We start from the raw sequence: 22,530 nt of genomic DNA on the forward strand, positions 1-22,530 counted from the left end.
TTCTTCTAGATGAGATAGATCATTCGTTCCCTATGATCTAAGTCTATCTAATAAATTAAATTATTTAGCGTTTCAATATTACGCATTTTTGGTATTCTTTGGTAACATAGTTAGCTTATTAATTAATTTTGACTTATTTGACCACTATTAGCTGTTTGACTTGACTTGACTTGAACAGATACTATAATGTAGAGTCAGTAGCATTCAAAAAAAAAAAAAAATAGATGTTTGACTTGGTTAAATAATTAATATAAGTGTTTGATTAATTCGTTTTTTTAATAGCTTATTGTTCCAAAAAGTTAAAATTCAAAAAGTTACTCAAAGCCGTTTTTTCAATTAATTTTTTTTTGAGAAAGTCATTATACATGTAATCAGCTATCAATTATCAACTAACACTAATTACAAAACATATTTTTACAATAGGGTAAAACTCACTGACCCAGCAGTTAACAACTATTTATCCTCTCTGGTCTCATTTTCTCCGTCTTCAACGGCAAGCTTTTGGATCAATTAAGTTGCCTTTATATATATATATAGACCCACACGTATGGACTGATGACAAACAAACCGTGTTAGCTTTCAACTAACAAACGCCAGGCTGCTAATTTCTACTCGGTTGGTTATATATATATATATATATATATATATATATATATATATATATATATATATATATATAGAAAGGTTCAAGTGCGGCGGTGTCTTACGGTACAGCGGTGCAGCGTCGCCAATAGTTCAACAAATATACACCATCAACGTTACGAAAATACACCACAAAAACACACACAAATTAAGTACGCATCACCAAAAACACACCATTAGGTGTGATTAAAAACACTATACAGTGTTCGGAAATACACCATTGGGGTGGTGAATTATATGGTGTATTTTTTTTTTTTTTTGAGTTTGTTGTATATTTTTTGATTTTTTTTGCATTTCATTGTGGTGTGTTTTCCTTACACTGTTGGTGTATTATGAAATTCCGCCGCACTACTGCACGAGAAGACCCCGCCGCATTTGAACTTTCTTTTATATATATATATATATCTTTTATATATATATATATATATATATATATATATATATATATATATATATATGTAACACTGGATTGGAGTAAAATAACATCAGTCTTTGCATAGTTACCAAATATTCTGAAGATATAGGGTCAAAGATAGGAGTTTGAAATTCAATAAGAAATTTAAATGGTACTATAAAAATTCTATTAAAAAAAATGCTTATTCAATATGAAAATGGTAACCATGATATAGGCATATGGTTGGATATATATGAGCGTGGAGTATTAAGTAAGATTTGATATATTGTAGTAGGATTAAACGCTTAGCATTAAGTTAAAAGTTATAGTTAGTAGCAAATGTACAATTTTATTTTTTTATGTAGTAGTTAGAATCATTTTACAGTGACAGGATGCTGAACTTGCCCTCCAAGCCCTACGTTCAGTAAATTATTCTCGGTGTCTATTCATAACTAAGTGTCAAGTGTCAAGTCCCCCTCGATCACCTTATTAGTATGTAGAAGAGGTGAAAGAAAAAGGAAAATATAGCAAAACCATTTTGTTAGTGTAAATATAAACGCTATGATACTAACATGAAATTATAGGTTAAAAGCTTACATGATGGAATGAAAGGCAATGTAACAATAATATTGAAGAAGGAAAGGCTTTGGGTAGTTTGGATTTTTCAAAACTAAAAATGTAAATATATTCAATTCATTTTGTTCTTCCCTTGGCAGTTACAAAAATAATATTTTTAATAGTTATTTTAGGATTACAATATTCAAATGGTTACAAATGAACTAATTACACGTACTTTCCTCCAAAGAGTGTTAATGTCAGTTAAACAAGTTAAAATTGACTGATAAACTAATTATGTTACTAAACGTGACTAACAAGAAAAAAAAAATGGCAATGCAACTTTGGATCCGGTAGTTGAAAATTAAGGAATCATGCTTGAGGTGTCCTTAGGAGGGGTCATTGAATCTGTAGCACAAATTACCCATATCATTATTTGGCCATTAGAAATTGGTAGTTAACAACAAGACAATAAGTTGTATTAAATGGACCATGTTGTATAAAAAAAAAAAAAAAATTGAATGGGAAGAAAAATGCATGTTTTTCATATATAGAAGTGTTTATATTTATCAGGTTAAGATCAAGCGTTTATGAATATCCAAAAAAATATTATTAGTAGTGAAAATATAACTTTATTTCTTCATAACTTAGTTCTTGCCTCTATCCAACAATTTCTCCCACCTAGCATCTATTAGGCATGCATTAATTGCATAACAAACATGTAACACACTATAATACCAATTACTCCGTATTATATATCAAATACTTACCAATATACTATAAAGCTATAATTAATAGCAAAAGTGCAACTTTATTTCTTTATAATTGCTTATATAACAACTAGATAGCACCACATTTCATATACACTTGAAATATCATAACGTTTGACTTGACCATTTATGGCTATATTTAATAAACCATAAAAATGGTTGTATTATTGAGTGAATATATACGTTGGCATATGGCACATAGCTAGATACATACACCGTAATAATGTATCAATATAATCACTATCGGCTACGTAATGCACGCAACTTTAGAATTGTATAATATATAAAATAAAATTTTATGTTTCTTGAAATGTAAAGAAATTATAGAGAGAGATGGAAAGGGAAATGATTGGACTACTATCATCAATTTTTTGTTTTCATTTGACTAATTTAATACTAAAAATAATAGAGTACCATGGAATAATTCCCTTTGAGGATATGAATTAAGATGGTTTGTTTTATTAGTTCATCAATTAAGTGTCATCTGCCAGCTAGAGCCTTAGAATTGAAGAGATTAGATATTGAGAGATGAAAAGTAAATGTTGTTGGTCCCGATAGAATGAGATGAGAGTCTAGAGGGGGAGGGGGAGGGGGAGGGGGAGGGGGAGGGGGGGGGTGAATAAACTCTTTTCGTTAGAAGCCCTAAACGTCACCTTTCGGTGTCTTGGCACAGCGGATAAAATAGATTCGTTTTAGATACTTTGCACGAGTTTGCGTAATTAGACAAACTTTCGGTAAAGATGATAAAGAAATGATATGAATGCAAAAAGAAAAGCGTAAGTAAAGAGATAGAGGGGACACGAGATTTTATAGTGGTTCGGCCAATGTTGCCTACTCCACTCTTCTTCCACAACTGTTGGAAGGATTGTATTATCACTCTTAGTACAAATACACAAAGACTTCCTTGATCACTAAGCCGGACAACCTTCGTAGGTTTTTCAACTCCTCGAGTTTACTCCGCCTCTATCAACTTCTTCTCCTGAGTTGAGGTTGGTAGAAAATGATTTCTTGAATTCTCCAACGATGAGGTCTTGACTCTGAGATATGATTGCTTTAAACAGATGTCAAGATTTCCTTGAGGTGTAAGACAAACGATCAATAGTTTTCTTCAAGTAACTTAGCACCTCAAAACTGGTTCACAAAAGCTTTTAGTAAATTGTAGGCTTTTCAAGAGCTTTTGTAAGAGAGTAAGTCGAGTGAGAGTGAACCAGCACCTTCTTAGTTGATGAAGGTGGGTTTATATAGGTGATGAAAATTCATCCGTTGGAGGGAGATGAAATTTTCGAACCTTTTAACCGTTGGACAAGGACCGGGGAGCTTCATGCATTAAATGCTCCATTAATGAGGTTGTACCATGTAGCCGTTGAAGGTATGGAAAGCATTAGGGTTTTGTCCTTTAGCTCCAGGAGATGGTACATCTTCATTTAATGCTCCTTGAGAAGTGTGTCCCATAAGATGAAGTCCTTATAGTCCTAGGATGTTGTCAAGTCAGACAGGTAGAACATTCTTCTCGTTGTTGAAGAGAAGTAATGTTTGATAAAGATCGTCTTTTCACAAAACTGTCCTTTCGTGCTTGTTGACAACTCCTGCTTGACTCTCGTTGTTGTTCTTCATGTCTCGTGTCTTCTTTCGCCTTGGAGACCCTAACATCTAATCATAACTCATTTTCGTGTGTTTGTCTAGCTTAACACGAATTACAGAGGAGTTGTGGCAACTCTCGTCTAGGACGAAAGCAGCGATTGAAAAAGCTAATAGTTAGGGGTTTACTTTTCTACATTACATTGGTATCATCAAAATCCTAATGCAATGTTCAAATGTTTTGGTAATATAGTTAGTTTATTAGAGCATTTATAATAGAGGAGATATTTTGTGATTTTTGAGGAATTTTTGTAAATGTGATTAGGAAAGAAAATATAGAAAGGGGAGAAAAAATAAAACTGATTTAAAAAAAAAAAAAAAGAGTAGGTTTGCAGGCTTTATCAGCGCCTGTAACACGCCCAGCGAGTGCACGCGTCCGCTGGGCGCAAGTGTGACAGCCACGCGTGGCTGTCACAATTGAAGTAATTTTGTTATGGGTCCCACATATCTGAAATAACTCCACACCTTGCAGATGAACTCCAACCTTCTCTCTCTCTCTTGCACCTCTATCCTCCATGTTTGCACTCACATTCTTAAAATCCGTGAATAATCCACATATGTGGGTGCTCTTAGTCAATTTTGATTTATTTGATCATTATTAGCTGTTTGATTTGGTTAAACATCAATATAAGGAGGTTTTTGGTTGGATGGAAAATATTTTTCAAGAAAAATGTTTTCCTAAAAGTTAAGGAAAATATAGTTTTTTGTTGTTTGGTTCATGGAATTCATTTTCCATTGGAAAATGAATTACTTAAAGTTGAGGAAAATGAATTCTTTGCAAAGGGGTGAGATTTTGTTTTTCGCAAGGTTTGGGAAAAAAATAACATGACTGGACCATTTTACCTATTTATTCATTCATCTTTTTAGTGGCATTTTGGTCTTTATATTCATTATTCCTTACCTTTCTAAATCCAACCAAACAATGGAATTCATATTCTCAGTAATTTCTTTTCCACCAACCAAACAATGAAATCCATTTTCTTGGAATTTATTTTCCATGGAATTTCAATTCAATTTATCACTTTATTACTCCAAAATGCTAAAATTCAAAAAGCTATTTTGGATAAGCTTTTTTAGAAAGTCATTTTGCATGTAATCAGCGATCAGCTAACAGCTAATTTACCAAACATCTTTCTACAATTAGTTAATTTTATCAACTACTCAAACTCACTAACCCAATTAGGTAATAATTAACATCTATTTACCAAACACCCTCAAAGGATGAGAAATTCTCTTATGTTTATTCAAAAATTAAAATAAAAATAGTTTTTTTTTTTTTGGAGAATAAAGTAAAAATAGTTTTTATTCACTCCCTGCAATTACTACTTTGTATATTCGAAATTTACACTGCGGTGAATGTATAGTATTCGATCTATTACATAAAATTGTTCAAGAAATTAACGTCATCCTCGCCGAATAAGCTGTACGGGAGTGTAAACTCTTCCTCAACCTGGGAAGTGGGAGACATGAATCCTCCTTCGGATTCCGATGGCGAAAAACTCGCGTCAGCAAAGAGGAGATCATCCCAGAAACAGTCGAAGGTTTCTCCAAACGACTGAGATGAAGTCATCATCACGCCCTCTTCTGGGACAGTCCACCCAGTAGTGTTGCAACTTAGGTCTAGAGATTTCGAGATCGAGATCGAGCTCAAGCAGGACGATTCTTCACTTGAAGATGTTCCCTGTGAATAACGAGAGATCGCATCGTAAAATGAACTTTCATCTTCTCCGATCTTGACTTTCTGGGTAGTTTCAGATGATCCATATTCAGCAGTAGTTTCATTAATCTTCAGTTCTGATCGGATTATTTTAGGATCTTGTTTGGTCTGGAGATGTTTCTTGAGGTGAGCGTGCCAGTGGTTTTTTATTTCGTTGTCTGATCTTCCGGGCAGTTTTCCAGCAATGGCCGACCATCTGCCATGGAAACAACAATTGTTAATTGTTAATTTCAATAATTTATCAATCTTTTTTTTTTTTTTTTTTTTCTTTTGCCCCTCCCTAGAAATTTAAATTTGTTCTTACTTGTTTCCCAATTCTTTGTGCAATTTAATAATCATCTCATCTTCATCGTTGCTGAAGCTTCCTCTTTTTATTCCAGGTTTGAGGTAATTCATCCATCTCAATCTGCAACTTTTACCGCATCTCGACAAGCCTGAAAATTGCCAAAAACCCTTCATCATCAGCACTAATCACTACATAAACTCAACAAATTAAACCTTAAAACTAAACATTGTTTTTAATAATTAAGATAGCAGAGATTAAATTAAAGTACCTGCAAATTTAGGGAGTTGGCGCCAGTTCCAGTGCCCATATCTGAGAACATAAGCTCTCAGTTTATCGTCTTCTTCCTCACTCCATGCGCCTTTCTTCAATCCATTTTTGTCAACAGATGGACCTCTCACCATTTTAATTTCCCCCCTTTTTTTCTTTGGTATAATCTTATGTATGTATATCAGATCACACTTCACTTGTTTCTGAGTCTGATGTGTTTAATTAGCTTCATACTATGTTTCCCAAATCTAGGAAAGCTCAGTTATATATTTAGTCCCACCACACAAGCCGACAAAGCAACCGTACTTTAGGATAATATTTAATGATGATTAACGTTTTAATGCATGTGGTTTAAAGAGGGTCAAATGTTTGAGTTAGAAGGAGCTTCGATAGACCTTCCCTTCAAGTATCACTTCCGCGTTACTTCGATAATTCTCTAAACTCAATTAAAATTTTTTAATTATATTCTTTCATCTTATTAATATTTTGTTGCCATTCGCATTTACCCACACGTTTCTAGCTGTTCATATATATAATATATTATTATGCCATATCCAAAACGAGTGGGGAAAGTGAAAGAAATTAATAAAGAAAAAAATAGACATTTTAATAAAAAGTATTTGAAGAAAGTCTCAAAATTTTCATATTTATTTATTTATTGATTATTCATTAATTATGTAGAAAAAATTATACAATTTAATTTTTATAACATTTGATTTTGTATAATTGTATTAGTACATAACATTTATGGAAATAATGTGTGCAAGGAATATCGATATCGATCACTACCTTATGATTTTTTAAACATTTGTGTATGTAGAAATTAATTTAAAATTTAAATTGCTTTCAAAAAAAATTAATTTAAAAGTTGTATTGAATATTTAGAAAGTAGTTTAAGACAATTAAATGGGTGTGGGACTACAAAATTTTGGGACCAAAAGTTTTGTGTATATAAAATTCTCTATTAATTAAGAAACAAATAGACCGTGTCAAAAGGACAGCTGGATTATTATTATTTCGTTTTATAAGATATGAATTATTCAAATTAGCATGGTTACGTCAGCACTGTGACGTCATTTTGAGTTTGCATGTGCTACCTTACCATGATTAAGCCAAATTTCATTTGTTTTTAGCGCAATCACGCTATTAATTAAGACTGTATTAAAAAAAATATTCGTGCAAGTTGCATGCTTAGCACCTTTTAGAGTTTTAGGTCAGTATTTGATGTTTTTTTTTTTTTTTTTAATTATTTAAAACCCAACTAGCTTTAGTATATATATATTGTGTCATATATACAACTCTTAATCAAGGCTTTCAAGGAGCGGCTATTGAAATGTGCATTTTACATAAAGTGCGCTTTGTGATTCTAATTGATAAAGGATTATGTGGATGTAAATTAGTTTAGGTTGTCCATAGCTGATCGGATCGAACCAAGAAAGTCAATAAACAGCTTCAGGGAGTCGAACTATGGTTATGTCACCCTTAACGTTCTACCCAACATGAATAAGATTAGTCTTGGTGTATGATTTTAATTAATTGATCCCAAAAAAAAAAATCTTAAAAAATCAATTATAATATAATTCTCCATAATTAATTGTAAATTTTATTTAGAAATACTTCTTTTGTTTCATTTTACTCATCATGATTACTATTTATCAATTAAGTCAATTTTTGTTTTCTTTTTGTCTTTTTGTCCTAATTTTTCTTTAACATTTTTAAGCACGAGTTACACATTTTTGGTGAAGTCAAATTTCTTCAACTCTGATTTCCATCTTTTTCCATTTGAGTGGATAGATGATAAATTTAATTGGAAAAGGAAAGAGTTTGGACTATTTGGGATTTCTCTATCAGTTATGTCTATATTCATTTATATTATTTTTCTTACCAATTCAAGCTTTCTTTAGTTGAATTATCAGAATGGTCTTGACAAAAATTGAGATGACCCATATCTTTTTCAGTTCAAAGAGATCAACACAAACAAGCTTAATTTAATATTTTATATTTAATTTGTGCTTTTATGTTTTGAATAATAATTCAAAAAATTTGATATTTTTTTTTGAAAACCCGAAAATTTTGATATAACTACACTACAAATCACTTTTACTGTTAGACTGGAGTGGTTTCAAATTTGCTAAATTTTGTTATTCCAAAATCAAATATATGATATTCGTTCTAACATAAAGTTATAAACTGATACCACTTGATTGGAATACTTGACAAATATGTTATATGTTACAACACTCTTATTTAATGAATAACAAGAAATTAAATCACCTGGTTATTACACACTATATATGTTGCTTATTATTTGTGATCGTCTCGACACAACAATACTCACTAATAATTAATATATAAATTTAAATTAACTTCATAAACTCGATTGAAAAAGTTGAATTACATGCCATCCACATGGTGTCACAAAATCAATACCATGTGGCATCTTCAAAGTAAGTTGGCACAATATCGCCTCCCAGTAGTGATGTCTGTACTGGAAAGTTTTCGCCTTCAAAAAGTGTGACAGGATAACCCACATTTTTGGGGTATAATAAAGTATCTGCAACAAAGGGTTCAGTCCAGAAGCTTTCGAGAGGGTCCATAAATGATTCTAAGGAAATCGTGCTGATGTCGTCTATTATCCAGTCGGAGATTGAGCTTGAAGACGACGATGACGATATGCCGCCACCGGAAGCCGCAGATACTTCCTGGGACAGTGGAATATTATCGACAGTTTGTGAGTTTTGAGGTAATGAAACCTCGTCAGGATTAAGAATGTTAAAAATGTCTTCCTGCGGGTTGAACTCGAAATCTGAAATTTCTGAGGTTTCCGCAGTTGGCGGCAATAACTCCATTGATTCTTCTGGTTTCTGGGTTTCTTTCGCTCTCTTCTTGAGATGAGTGTGCCAGTGGTTTTTTATCTCGTTGTCACTTCTTCCAGGCAGGAGTTCAGCAATGGCAGACCACCTAAAAAAACACATTTGAGAAGTTTAAGATTACTTCAACTTTTCAAAGCATCCTTAATTTTCCCAAATTAAATAGGGGAAAGGGACGAACTTGTTTCCAAGCTTGTTGTGTAGTCCAATAATAATCTCATCTTCTTGGACGCTAAAGCCCCCCTTCTTCAACCCGGGCCTCAGGTAATTCATCCATCGCAGCCTGCAACTCTTTCCGCAGCGTGACAAACCTGAAAAAAACACAAATGATGGAATTCGAGATTACTAGGAGAGTTTCGTGTAATTTAATGAAATGAAACGAAACACAAAAGGAGGATTGTCCATTCAATCTCACCGGCAATTTTAGGCAATTGTCGCCAGTTCTTATGCCCATGGCTTTCAATGAAGGTTTTTAGTTTATTGTCTTCTTCTTTACTCCACAACCCTTTCTTGATTCCATTTTTGTCAACCGAAGGAGTCTTCACCATTTTTTCCCTCTTTTTCTTTTTCTGGGTTCGTACTTCTCTCTCTCTCTGATCCCTTTTACTTTTTTTTTTTTTTTTTTTTTCTTGAATATGTTTCATATAACTACATAGTAGATACTGTGAGTCTGGGATGGGTTTAAAGTGAACTCTTATATACCTGTAGAAACGGCGTTAACGGACTAATTAATCAAACAAACCGCGTTCCTGACAAACGATACCATCGTCTGTCAACCAAAACACAGGAGCTTATTAATTTGTACTCGGTTGTCTTTTTTCGAATATATTAAGATTCGTCGCTATCTTTTTGCGGGTACGGTCACATGGCTTTCAAAAGGTCAAGGAGAAATTCAGTTATTACCAAATATTTTGATTTTTTTGTTACAACTTTAGTTACACCTTTAACTTCTAGAGTTTGAGTCTTGTTAGAAACATTATAATTTGAATTTGAATTGAGTCTATTGTACACAAAAGCGTACAACATAGTGTACGTCGAAAATTCGGGGTGATACCTCAAGTGACAAATGAGCTTTTCTTTGTAAGGGTAGAATTTTGAAATAACCCGGATTAGATTTTCACAAATGGAATTAGTCGAGTGGACTTGGACCAACCTAACTTGATTGTGAGGATTAGATAGCACAATAAATTCTCACTTTTGGTTCTCACTTTTCATTTATTAGGACTCCATCTTCTACCCACACTAGAATTCTTCTCTTTGTATATTCTTCCTAAATTCATATTCCTAGTCTGATTAGGACTCTTTATATCTCTATAAACAGTACATTCATGTATATTGTATTATTCAAGTATTCAATAATAATTCATTCATGTAGAATTATATATTATTCTTTTAGATTTATTGTTATCAGACCTAAAAGATCCATCAATGCCAATCCAATCGTCACCGCCATCGGTGACTCACACTGCTGGAAATTATGAAATTTTCGACCACCTGAAAGTGATCTTAAATCAAGTTGAAAGCAAAAAGTGATCGGAAATAGCAACAAAGGTTTTACCGGATATCAAAAGTGGTCGGAACAAGACTTTTGACTTGATTTAAGATCACTTTCAGGTGGTCGAAAATTCTATAATTTTCAGCAGTGTCAGCGTCTCTTATACCTACCTAGCTTATATATCCTCCACTCCTACACCATCCATAAATACCCAACAGACAACCCATCACTTTGTATCCATCAAACTTATATCATCTAATTATTTATTCTAGAAGACCCAACTCATTCTGTTTCTTCGCGTGCAAGATCTCAGTTGTTACGGAAATGACATGCGCATTCTTGTGTCAAGCTTCTTTTATTAAGGCTCCGGATGGATCTTCCATGTAGTAGTGGCCAATCCTGCGATTCAAAAGTGGGTACGTCAGGATGCATCTATTTTGTCCATGTTCATCTCGTCTTATCGGATTAGGTTATGTACGTTATTGTGGGTCATACAACGTCCCAGCCCTGTGTGGTTAGCTGCCTTTGGGTCCTCTTCTTGGACACGTTCTTTGAGTCTCCTTAGTCAACTGCAGTCTTTGCGCCAGGGAGACTCCACAACGAGTGAGTATCTTGGCAAAACTAATTAAGGTTTTAATTAGATTACTTGCCGAAGCTGGCCGACCAAGGGCCTCTGACCTGAGTATCGCGCGATAGTTTCATCCTTGACTATCAAGGAACCTGTTACCATTGATCAACTCAATGATTGCCTCACTCCACATCAGTTAATCTATGCTGATGATGTCTCTTTAGCTGCTCCTCAAGTCCAGTCGTCAGTATTTGTTGCACATCAGTTATTTTCCTTCTTGAATTTTCTCTCCACACTTTCCCCTCATGATGTGACTTTCATTCATTATGTGTGTGCCACTGTATTGACTACCTCACCATTATTAATTAAAAAATAAATTTAGTTATTAACCAGATAATGTCACATCAAGGAAGGAAAGTGTGTTAGAAAAATATGTATATGAGGAGTATATAGCATTGCTCAATTCAATTTACTAATACGAGGGACATATAAGATGAGAACATACATGTGCTCAGATGCGAACATGTAGATATACACCCTATAATATGTAAAAGTACACTAAAAATATTACACTCTTTTTCCAAATATTGCATTCTATGATTGGTAAAAATAAAACTTAAGAATTAATGCACTTTATAATTTTACGTGATACATTTTTTTTTTTTTCAGATTTACATATCATATGATGCACTTTTGCATTCGTACTTGAGTGTGCATCTCACGGCCTACCTTATGCAGACTACTAATAATAATGGAAATAAAATAGGATTAAGGGGGTATAACAATTTTATTAAAACATAAGAGAACAAAGTTTTAAAAAGTATTATTGAAGCGAAGATGCAAATTGTGCTTTTCTAATGAGATAAATAGTGTTATGTAGGATTGTTAATCCAGCCAACCAAGTATGTTGCTTGTCCTGAATTACATGCAACTTGCTACTAATCCATAGGATAAAGGTATAATTAAGCAGACAATATCTGAGGAGAGTTCGTTAAATAATGCCATTACAAGTCCAATGACGTTCTTAATCAGCAGGCCGCTTTAAATCTGAATTATTTATCCATCAATTATATGAATAATCGAATAAGTAAAAATTAAAACAAGTGCCAATTTTAATATTAAGGGTCTCTAAGGATTTTTTTTTTTTTTTTTTAAACATGACTTATCTATTGAAATAGAAGTGAAATCCTTGTCAAGCACCTTGTGCTCAAATGACATGTACGGACACCTCCCATGTAAGAGGTTATGAGATCAAGTCTCAGTAGAGGCGTTGTTGACTCTGTGCGCTTTGAATTTAACTGTCTAAAACATAAAGGCAATTTATATCCTACACCACGGCGCGCGTTGCAATATGCGTCCAGATGCAAAATGACGTCGTTTTATTATTTTTTTTTTTTTTGAAATTTCCCGCCCCAATGAATGACAGTAGTTTTTTCTTAAAAAAAAAAAAAAATCCGCTGTTCAAGAATGTACATAATGTTATACTAGAATACACATAATTGTATACATTAATGTACATAATTATATAACAAAATATACATACTCTTTTTAAAAGATAATACACATAATCTAACATAATACATAATAAACATAAACTTTTAACATAATACACATCAACTATTAACATAATACACACAAATTTTCTGATTCGAATGTATATATTTGTATAAAAAGAATGTACATAATTGTATAAAAAATGTATATAACTGTATGAACCAATACACATAACAGTATGAACAAATACACATAACTGTGTGAACAAATACACATAATCCCAGCAACTTCCTACCGGGCCTCTCAAAACGACATCGTTTTGGGAGGCGCGCGGCACACAGTGCTATATGCGCCGTGGTGTAGGGTATAACGATTGAAACATAAAGGGATATGAAAGAAAACAATTAAAATTCAATCATGATTGTAATTTTATCAAAAATAGCAATCATAATTCATAAAACATTATACCCCACTATAAACTTTTATTGCCAGTTTTAACTTTATTATTAGCCTGCCTAAAAAAGTTACTATAAGCAAATATTGAATATAACTACTGTTCATTAAACGCAACTGTTTCGAACACGCTTCCCCTACTTAACACCTAATACTATATATACATTCTGAAATTTTCTACAGGGATCTGTGCAGAAATCCGGTCCCATATATATCTTCTGGGCTTAATCTTTTAGAATGGAAATTGAAAGATCAGAAAAACCATTCAACCTCTCTAGATCTCCTTCATCGTTCACACTTGCTACTTCTGTTCTTGTCTCCTGTTCACATTAAGGTCAACTATACCTGCCCACACCCCAAAAACCAGAATCATAAAGAAGAGGTCAAACGAAGGATACAATCTTGGAATCTTCATATTAAATACTGCTAAACTTTAGGTTACCTGAATATAGCCCGTTCTCTGTGTACGATAACTGAATTAACTATTTGGTTAATAATACAATTGGGACTTTAAATAATCTTGATTCCCACATATCCACACAATTATGTTCATCATCATATATGCACGGTTATGAGTATGACGCTGGAGCTAACGTAAGACACACAGTCTCACGTCACTGTCGGCCTTCTGGGCATGTGACTATAATGCTAATTAGAGGATAATTAATGTGTAATTTTTATATTACAACCTAATTAAACGCGGTATGATGAAGTTCAATTCAAGACCAAGACTGGTACTTTCAACACGTGGGAGACAGTTTAGTATATGTTTAGCAAATTAAAGGGAACATTAATAATTTTAGGATTTTAGGTTTAATTAATGAATGTGAACACAGAATTTAAGTGACAGAGAGGTGTGGTCAAGAGCACGAGGAGTTGGTCTTCACTGTGTATTATATTTGCTGAATTTATTCTCGTTAATTACCAGAAAACGCGAAACTCCCAGTTAACAATTAACATATGAATCTAAACGCGGTCTAGGTAGGCCTGAAACTTGAATAACTAATCCTATATATACTGTCCTTCAAACCACGTGTGGGTGATCAACGTTCAATGAGCGAGTGAAGTGACAGCTAAACAGTCATCTTGACCAGGTTTAGGAATCTTGACTGCTGAATAGTCAATTGGGTCACAGAGATGAAATTTGTCACAAAAGATCAAAGATCGAATCTCATCAGCGACGGTGTAAGAGGTCAAAAGGAATATAGAATGGATTATTATTTTATAACTTAGGTTAGAATGGATTATTATTTTATAACTTAGGTTTCTCAATTTTACTGACTCTATTACAATGTAGTATCTGTTCATAGCTACTTTCTTAATCTACTGAAGCACAAAGAGAGCCAATAACGTCTCCAATGAGGCTCAAACTCACAACCTTCCATATGAGAGTCTAAACCGAGTATCATCTGAGCACAAGATGCTTGGCAGTTTGACCCAAACTTAAATTCTCAATATTTCATGACAGGAAATCTGAAATCAGACCCTTTCTTTGTCGTTAGATGCTTTAATTATTTGAGATGTGTGGTAGGTTTAATTGGTTCCTATATATTGGCACGAGAGTATTTAGAGTGTTTGGTCCCTCAAGAGTCAAAAACGTAGGGCTACATGAATAGGATGTTTGACGTACGTCGTACCACGGATTGGCTAAGCGAGTCTACATGCAGTTGTAAACAAATTGTCAACATACACGGCCTTTTTGGAAATATATGAGTACCTCTAACGCCTTAATATTGACTTCCTTGTGTGGCATAAACTATTTGATTGGTTGATTTATATATTTGATTACTTATTAATAGAAGTCAACTAATTTATGGATAACATAACTAATAAATATAAAAAAAATTTTAAATGTTATTATTGAAATTGATTCTCATTTCTTTTAAAAGGTTGAATCCACAACTCCAATGATCCCTACACTCCGACCCGACAGAGTATTTGGAAGGATGTAAATTACGGTGACTCAATAGCTCATCAGACCGGGCCAATGCCGGTGCGCACAAGGAATCTGTCCACTTTGGACATAACCCTCACATTGCTTCTGTTGAAGTTCAAACATGATTTCTTATTCTAAATATTGCCTACTAAACCCGTGAAACCCCTTGCATAAACTCGATTTGTTCCTATGAAGATAAGGAAAATTGAGGGCATTAGATGCTTTGTGTGCTTGATGGACTTGGAATTGATACATCATGTAATTAGTGGACCAATTCCTTGTTCTAATCTATCCTTGTTTATTTGCTAATGGAAATAGCTTTAGACAAGGATACGTAAGTGCATTCCCGCTTGATTCCTTGGCTATTTGTTCTCCCTAATCCCATATGTTGTTAGAGTATCTAGAAGATAATTCTCTCTAGCTTGAGTCGTATTTCTTTAGTTCGTATTTATATCTTGTTAATATGTGTTTGTGCATGTTATTTTGTTTAGTTATCGTAGCCTTAACCTTGTTGTGGATTATTTAGCTTCTTGTTGATTTCCAAGTGCTAGTGCCCAATTTCTTGTTGTTGCGTATTAGGTGCCATAACCCCCAATCCCCTGAGAACAATTAATATCGTACACTCACCATCACTATTTTGCTACATCTATATATATATATATATATATATATATATATATATATATATATATATTATGGAGAATTTTATTATTGCATTAAAATGCAAATTTATCAAGTAAATTCAAAAGGAGGAAATGCCATAATCAAGCGTTTATCTCTATTTCAAAATTATAACTAGTAACAAATGTGATTTTTTTTTTTTTTTTTTGGTACTTATGTAGTAGTTAACGTTATATTTCAATGATAGAATGTTGAATTCACCCAAATTGATACCTGACAGAAAATAGAACTATTCATATACGAATGTCAACACGGTTTTACTTTGGGTTTTCATAGATTGTGGGCTTGGAGTTCAATTTTTCAAGTTGGCATATTTATAATGTATCCAAAAGCTAGCTTTGGATTTACTACATTACTATAATGCAAGTGTAATTATATATGCCAAAAACACTTTATTAATTAATAATGATATATTACATGTGGCAATTTTGATTATGTATGTGCTATAACCGTCACAAACTGTTTATCAGTCAATGGCTTACTTGATATAGACCAATTTAGCTTAGTTGGATCTAAAACAACTTATTAACAACGGACAAACAATAAGTTATATGACACTTAACACATTCAACCAACTCTAATTTTTAAATTTATAATACAATATACACTATATTATTTATTTTATGATATTCGATTCATAACTTTTTAAAATAAATTAATAATCAATTTTTATATATATTCTTAAATTTGTATATATAATAATAGACCTATTAGATTTTGAACCTGGGTTACCAAAGGTTTGAGAGTCCAATTAATTCAATAAGTAATAAAATTGCGATATAATGGCACTAAAGCTCTTAAAATATTCATATAAGTATTGTGAATAGAGAAATCGACAATTTCACAATTACTGGAAAAAAAAATTACTTGCCTAATGAATGTAAAATCTCACTATATATACATATTACATAATTTGTATTCTAATCCTAGCCAATTTGTATTTGGGAGAAGAAGACTATACAAGAAAGCCCATTTTTAGTCTTTACTCCAAGAACACAAATTATGTTGTGCAACCGTGTGCACCAAGTATGGTGTACACGGTTGCAAAAATGACATTGTTTTGACTAAAAACGCGCGTCCCTCTTAAAAAAAAAAAAATTCAGGTTCGATTTTCGGCAATAACATTTTTTTGTGCATAATTTGAATTATATATCCACAAATTCATAACTATATATCCACAAATTCATAACTATATATTCACAAATTCATAACTATATATCCACAATGAATGAATAACACAAAACCCAAAATGAATGAACTAAATATTCACAATGAATAAACTAAATATCCACAATGAATGAACTAAATATCCATAAATTCATAACTATATATCCAAAAATTTATAACTATATATCCACAATAATTCATAACTATATATCCACAATAAGCTGTTGAGGAGAATCGAAACTGAATTTTTTTTTTTAAATGAGACACGCATTTTTAGTCAAACGACGTCGTTTTGCAACCGTGTGCACGCACAACATAACTATTGCTCCAAGAAAGAAAAATGCCTATGTTTGATTAGTGGACATGGGCCCATAGAATTGATATTATTTCTGTCAAAACCCATTGATTAAGAGTAAGCCCATTATACTCGATCGGGGCTGACCGCAATTTGGGCCACAACATCGATCGGGGCCGACCGCAATTTGGGCCGACAGCAATAATGTTTTATGCGCACGGTTTCCGGTGGATGAGTCAAACCCGGAGGAAAAGTTTACAGATGACGTCGCAATTGCTGACGTAAATCTGCACCCATTAAAAAAAGTTAAAAACATCACACCCTGACATAACTTTACCAGTGAAATTATGTGGTAATCAGTGTGGTTTGACTTTGAACTGCAAGTTTGAACGGCGTGAAGGAGGGGGCCAACCATTTTTTTTCCTTAATATTTATCCAGGAATAAATTACTAAAATAATGGAGAGTGGAAGTGCTTTTGACGACAGATTTTATGTTAAGGCCACCTTCATGGAAGATCAGTAAAAGGCAACACAAAAAAGAAAAAACATAGAAATGATTTTCTTCATACCATCTTTTGACCAATGCCGGCTTGCAGGTATCAACTTATCACACAATATAAGAAAATCTCCATTAGTTATTTTTGGGATGTTTTTGCAGGTGAAAAATTCAAGTTCGGTAGATTTCACTCGGGCAAGTAATGGTTCTTAGTGGGACCTGTCAAGAGAGAGAAAAGGAACAAAAACAGCAATTATTTGGGCGTTGAGCACAACAATTGCGTCCAGGCGTGTAATAGTAATATGTGATCCTACATTTCTTTCATCTTTTGAATATTGAAAAATAAATTAAAATCATATATCACACGAGACAAGATAATAATCGTGCAGATTGAATGACCTTTTATTTGACGTGATTTTTTCATTTAATCATTTCCGTGCTGAAAGGATTCAGTCATTACTGTTCATAGACATGGTTGAAATGATTGACCATACTTAATGCAATCAGATCTTTTTATATCTTCCGTGGTACTGAAAAATAAATTAAAATTATAAATATTTCTACAGTAAACTGTTGGGTACTTTGAACGTGTTCATCAAACTTTTTCTTGCATGGCAGGATTATCTGAATGGATGGTGGATGGCATATAGTTATACAGTGAAATAGTACTGCGGGCACATACGGATAGTTTCTCCTATGCATGAAAAGTTTGACATTAATTATCTATTCTAGAAAGTGGGTGGCTGGGAGCTAGCAGCCATGTCCAATATCTCTAGAACTAAAAAGATACTCCGTAATATTTTCTCAAATAATCTATATTACAACATATATATTATATCTATTTTGAAATTGCCAACACATAAGACGAGGGAACAGTATAATCTGTGATTTATAGATGACACAAGAAACGGAGTTAAGTTGCTCTTAGCAACTGATAGTGTAAAGCATAGCTAGACAATGTCTTGTTGAATTTTAGTCTGTTTTTGCTCTTTTCTCTTATTTATCCCATTGTATTGAAAACTAAATTATTTTCTAAATTAAAATGTTAATTTCTGGTATTCTTGTTTGTTTTTACTTTAATGTAAAATGTATACGTATTCTTTCTCTTAGTTAGTAGACAAGTATTTTTAATGAAAATTAACAATCACCCTAGCTACTTGGTGTCGGACTTGGCCTTTAGGCCTCCACTTGATCAATAATTTTTTCTGGACGCCTTAACTGCACAGTTTTTGCTCTTGATTTAGCTCAGGTACCACTTGTTTGAATCAAGCACACACCACTATGCCAAAAGATATATATATATATATATATATATATATATATATATATATATATATATATATAGGTTTAAGTTCCAGTACGGGTGAATGCTTTCCTTGTGGTTGTGTGGGTGATTAATGTGCGTGAGTCTTGTGCTAGCTTAAGGTGCGTGAGGTTTGTGCTTAATGTGCGTGAGGGTGTAGTGCTTAATGTGCGTGCGTTTTGTACTTAAGGTTCGTGAGTCTTGTGTCTAAGGTGCGTGAGTTGTGTGCTTAATGTGTACTTAATGTGAGTTGTTGTTGAAATTTTAAAGTGCATAGTTTTGTGCTTAATGTGCGTGAATTTTGTGCTTAAGGTGCATAAGTTTGTGTTCTGAATGTATTTTGTTTGTGTGTTTATTTTGCTTCTGTTGTGTACTTAAAGTGCACTAGTATAATGCTTAATGTGAGTCCACCCGCACAATCGCACAGGAAGCACCACCCGCACCTGATTCCTTCCATATATATATATATATATATATATATATATATATATATATATATATATATATATTATGTCCATTAGAGTTCTAGACAAAGTTTATAGTATTTCATATCTTTAGGCAAAAACAATAATAGAGAAGAAGGAAAAATGCAAGAACTCGTCTGTACCGACATTTCTAAAAGTTTATCGGTACCATGTACTCCTTTTGATTGTAAACCACAAACCACACATGAATGTATATATCTGAAAATATCCAACAAAGACTAATTGCACGTAGTTAAGATGTTGTATTCATTTCCAAAAAGGTGTTGAGATAAGATAAACTGTATGAGGCTACCCTAGGCTTTAGCCGGTTATCTATTTTTGTCAATAATAAACGGGAGGGAGAAATCCAAAACTCAATGTTATATTAGGTCTCACTCTTTTTGTCCTCGAAATCTCAAGATAATTGTCTGAGCACACCTTAAATAGATATTTAAAATTGAATGAGACAACGACTAACCATCAAATTTACAACCTCAATTGATTCAGGGAGGAAATTAAACAATACATATTTCAATCCCTTAAACCCTAATTAATTTAAAATATGAATTAACTTTACTTACTCTTGTATGACATTTTGAACATAATAAATGATCTTGAAACAACATTATTTAGTCTCAATATATATATATATATATATATATATATATATATATATATATATATATATATATATATTGAGACTATTTACATAGCACGACAAGCTAATCAGCCATTGTGTTGATGATGAAAAACAACAAACATTATCAATTGAAAGATGTAAAACCAGGGAATTAAAGACGGGTGAAAGACAAACACGTAAGTATCAGAAGATATGAGAAGTGTTTGGTAAATAGCTGTTGGCGGATAGTTGTTAGCTGATTGAGTTAGTGAGTTTAATTAGTTGATAGTATTAGCTGATTGTAGAAAGACGTTTGGTAAATTAGCGGTAAGCTAATAATAGTTGAGTATATGTAAAATGACTTCCTCAAAAGCTAATCAAGTTTGAATTTTAGCCTTTATCAATAAGTTGTTACAAAAAGTTAATTAACCAAACACTTGTTGTTTAATCAAGTAAAACAATTAATAGTGGTTAAATAAGCCAAAATTGACTGATAAGCTAACTATTTTACCAAACAGGGTCATAATAATTAAAGCTAAAATGTAACACAATATTAAGTAGAAAACTCATCAAGTCCAGCTTCATGTTGGATAATATTATACAGAAGTGATGGGAATTAAACCCTATAATATAATCATGCACACAAGTTCATATTCATATACATACACGTACACATGTATACATACATACATGCGTATATGCATATATGATATATATACACACATACATGTACGTGTGTCTGTGTGTATTTCATCTGATTTGCAAAGCATATATTACTTGCTTGCTAGGCTTAGTAATAACATTTCACAAATAATCCATCAACTCATTGACAAGTTCATCAACTAAGTTGCAGGAGCTGGAAAACTCGCCGTACTGAGAAAAGGGAGAAGCCGGCCGGTAGTCGAGGAAATCATCGGAGGCGAAAGCGTTGTCCAGCAAGAACGGTTCATTCCAAAAGCTCTCATCCTCCGACGACCCAAGAATTTGCGGCGTTTGAATCTGATCTGGAGAAGGCTCAGGAGTGTTTTCGCCGTTTGGCGATGAAGTTCCTATGCTCGGGGAAGAAGAAGAAGAAGGAGAAGAAGAAGAAGAAGAAGACCACTGGGAACTCTCCAAGATTTCATGTGCGGACACAGAAGAAGGAATCTCTTGCTGTTTGCGTGACCTTTTGGTTCGACCGGCGGAGGGTTTCTTCCTAGGTTGTTGAGTTGGGGAAGACGATGATGCATATCCTTGTTCTGTGAGTTTCTTGAGAGAAGTATGCCAGTGGTTTTTAATCTCGTTATCTGTTCTTCCTGGTAAGTGTGTTGCAATGGCAGACCATCTGCAATCAATCAGGAATATATATGAGTTAGCATATTATTTAAGCTTTCATGGTAGTTTATCTGAACCATCATCTCCATTACTATATAAATTTCCAACAAAAAACGTACTTGTTGCCCAGTTGACGGTGCAACTTCAAGATGAGTTGATCTTCTTCTTGGCTGTAGTTTCCTCTTTTGATGTTGGGCCTCAGATAGTTCATCCATCTCAATCTGCAGCTTTTTCCACACCGCGACAATCCTTCAATTCATCAAACCCAAACAACAAAAACCATCAGTCATCAATACTAAACCAATCAAATCAAAATTCTCTTATAATCACTAAGAAATAATATATGAAACCTGCATATTTGGGAAGCTGGCGCCAGTTCCAGCAGCCATATTTAGTAATATAAGCAGCTAGCTTCTTATCTTCTTCCACCGTCCATGTTCCCTTCTTCATCCCACTCACATCACAGCAAGGTGTTCGCACCATCTCTCTCTCTGGGGATCTGGAATTGAATATGATCGATCAGGCTTAGTTAGTTGATGACAGAAAATTTCAAAGAAGGGGCAATTTATAGGAATTTGGAGGAGTGGAAACGTGCAACACGCGCTGGGGAACAGTGAAATGAAGTATGAAACGAAAAGCAGGCCGGGGTGGGGAGTGGGAGAGAATTGAAGGGGTCCCTCCATGAAGATTCTGAAATCATATTCATTCGTAGAATGAAAATGGCTTTTTGAACTCGCACAACTTAACAACACCGGGGTTGACTCAGTAACTTCATGGAAATTTAATTGGGTCCGTCTTTAAAAGTCTAAGTCCCGATATGATATGATATGATCGTCCGCCATGAGTAACACACTGGCTACGCCCTACGGAACGTCTTATAACGGTTCAAACATTTGAACGGAATTTTACACTAAGGTTTAGCACTTTAGCTAGCTAGCTTGATAACGTTGAATTTCAAGTTACTGCTGGCCTTTCATTTGTCTACACTTCACTACTAATTCTTGGATTGAAGATAATTTTAATTTATATAATTGTGGTTTAAAATCATTCCTTAGGATGTAAGTTGGAACATCGAGCCTAGTTACTAAGTGTCTAAGTCAACTGTT

At 33.5% G+C, this 22,530-nt stretch overlaps 3 protein-coding genes across 3 annotated transcripts; all 3 read right to left on the minus strand.

Moving 5' to 3' along the window:
* Window positions 1-5,284: 5,284 nt before the first annotated feature.
* Window positions 5,285-6,484, minus strand: LOC109155620 (myb-related protein 308-like). The gene is made up of 3 exons (XM_019303240.1): window positions 6,271-6,484; window positions 6,021-6,150; window positions 5,285-5,912 (listed from the first exon to the last, which is right to left on the minus strand). The coding sequence occupies exons 1-3, from the start codon at window positions 6,401-6,403 to the stop codon at window positions 5,375-5,377; spliced, it is 801 nt and encodes a 266-aa protein (XP_019158785.1). The 5' UTR covers window positions 6,404-6,484; the 3' UTR covers window positions 5,285-5,374.
* Window positions 6,485-8,590: 2,106 nt separating this feature from the next.
* Window positions 8,591-9,782, minus strand: LOC109155619 (myb-related protein 308-like). Its single transcript, XM_019303239.1, has 3 exons — window positions 9,555-9,782; window positions 9,321-9,450; window positions 8,591-9,230 (listed from the first exon to the last, which is right to left on the minus strand). Exons 1-3 carry the CDS (start codon window positions 9,685-9,687, stop codon window positions 8,693-8,695), a joined length of 801 nt encoding a protein of 266 aa, XP_019158784.1. The 5' UTR covers window positions 9,688-9,782; the 3' UTR covers window positions 8,591-8,692.
* Window positions 9,783-20,691: 10,909 nt separating this feature from the next.
* Window positions 20,692-21,974, minus strand: LOC109155784 (myb-related protein Myb4-like). Its single transcript, XM_019303432.1, has 3 exons — window positions 21,775-21,974; window positions 21,544-21,673; window positions 20,692-21,434 (listed from the first exon to the last, which is right to left on the minus strand). Exons 1-3 carry the CDS (start codon window positions 21,905-21,907, stop codon window positions 20,915-20,917), a joined length of 783 nt encoding a protein of 260 aa, XP_019158977.1. The 5' UTR covers window positions 21,908-21,974; the 3' UTR covers window positions 20,692-20,914.
* Window positions 21,975-22,530: the final 556 nt, after the last annotated feature.

This window comes from Ipomoea nil, unplaced genomic scaffold, assembly GCF_001879475.1.
Source record: "Ipomoea nil cultivar Tokyo-kokei standard unplaced genomic scaffold, Asagao_1.1 scaffold2704, whole genome shotgun sequence".
Classification (NCBI taxonomy): Eukaryota; Viridiplantae; Streptophyta; class Magnoliopsida; order Solanales; family Convolvulaceae; genus Ipomoea; species Ipomoea nil.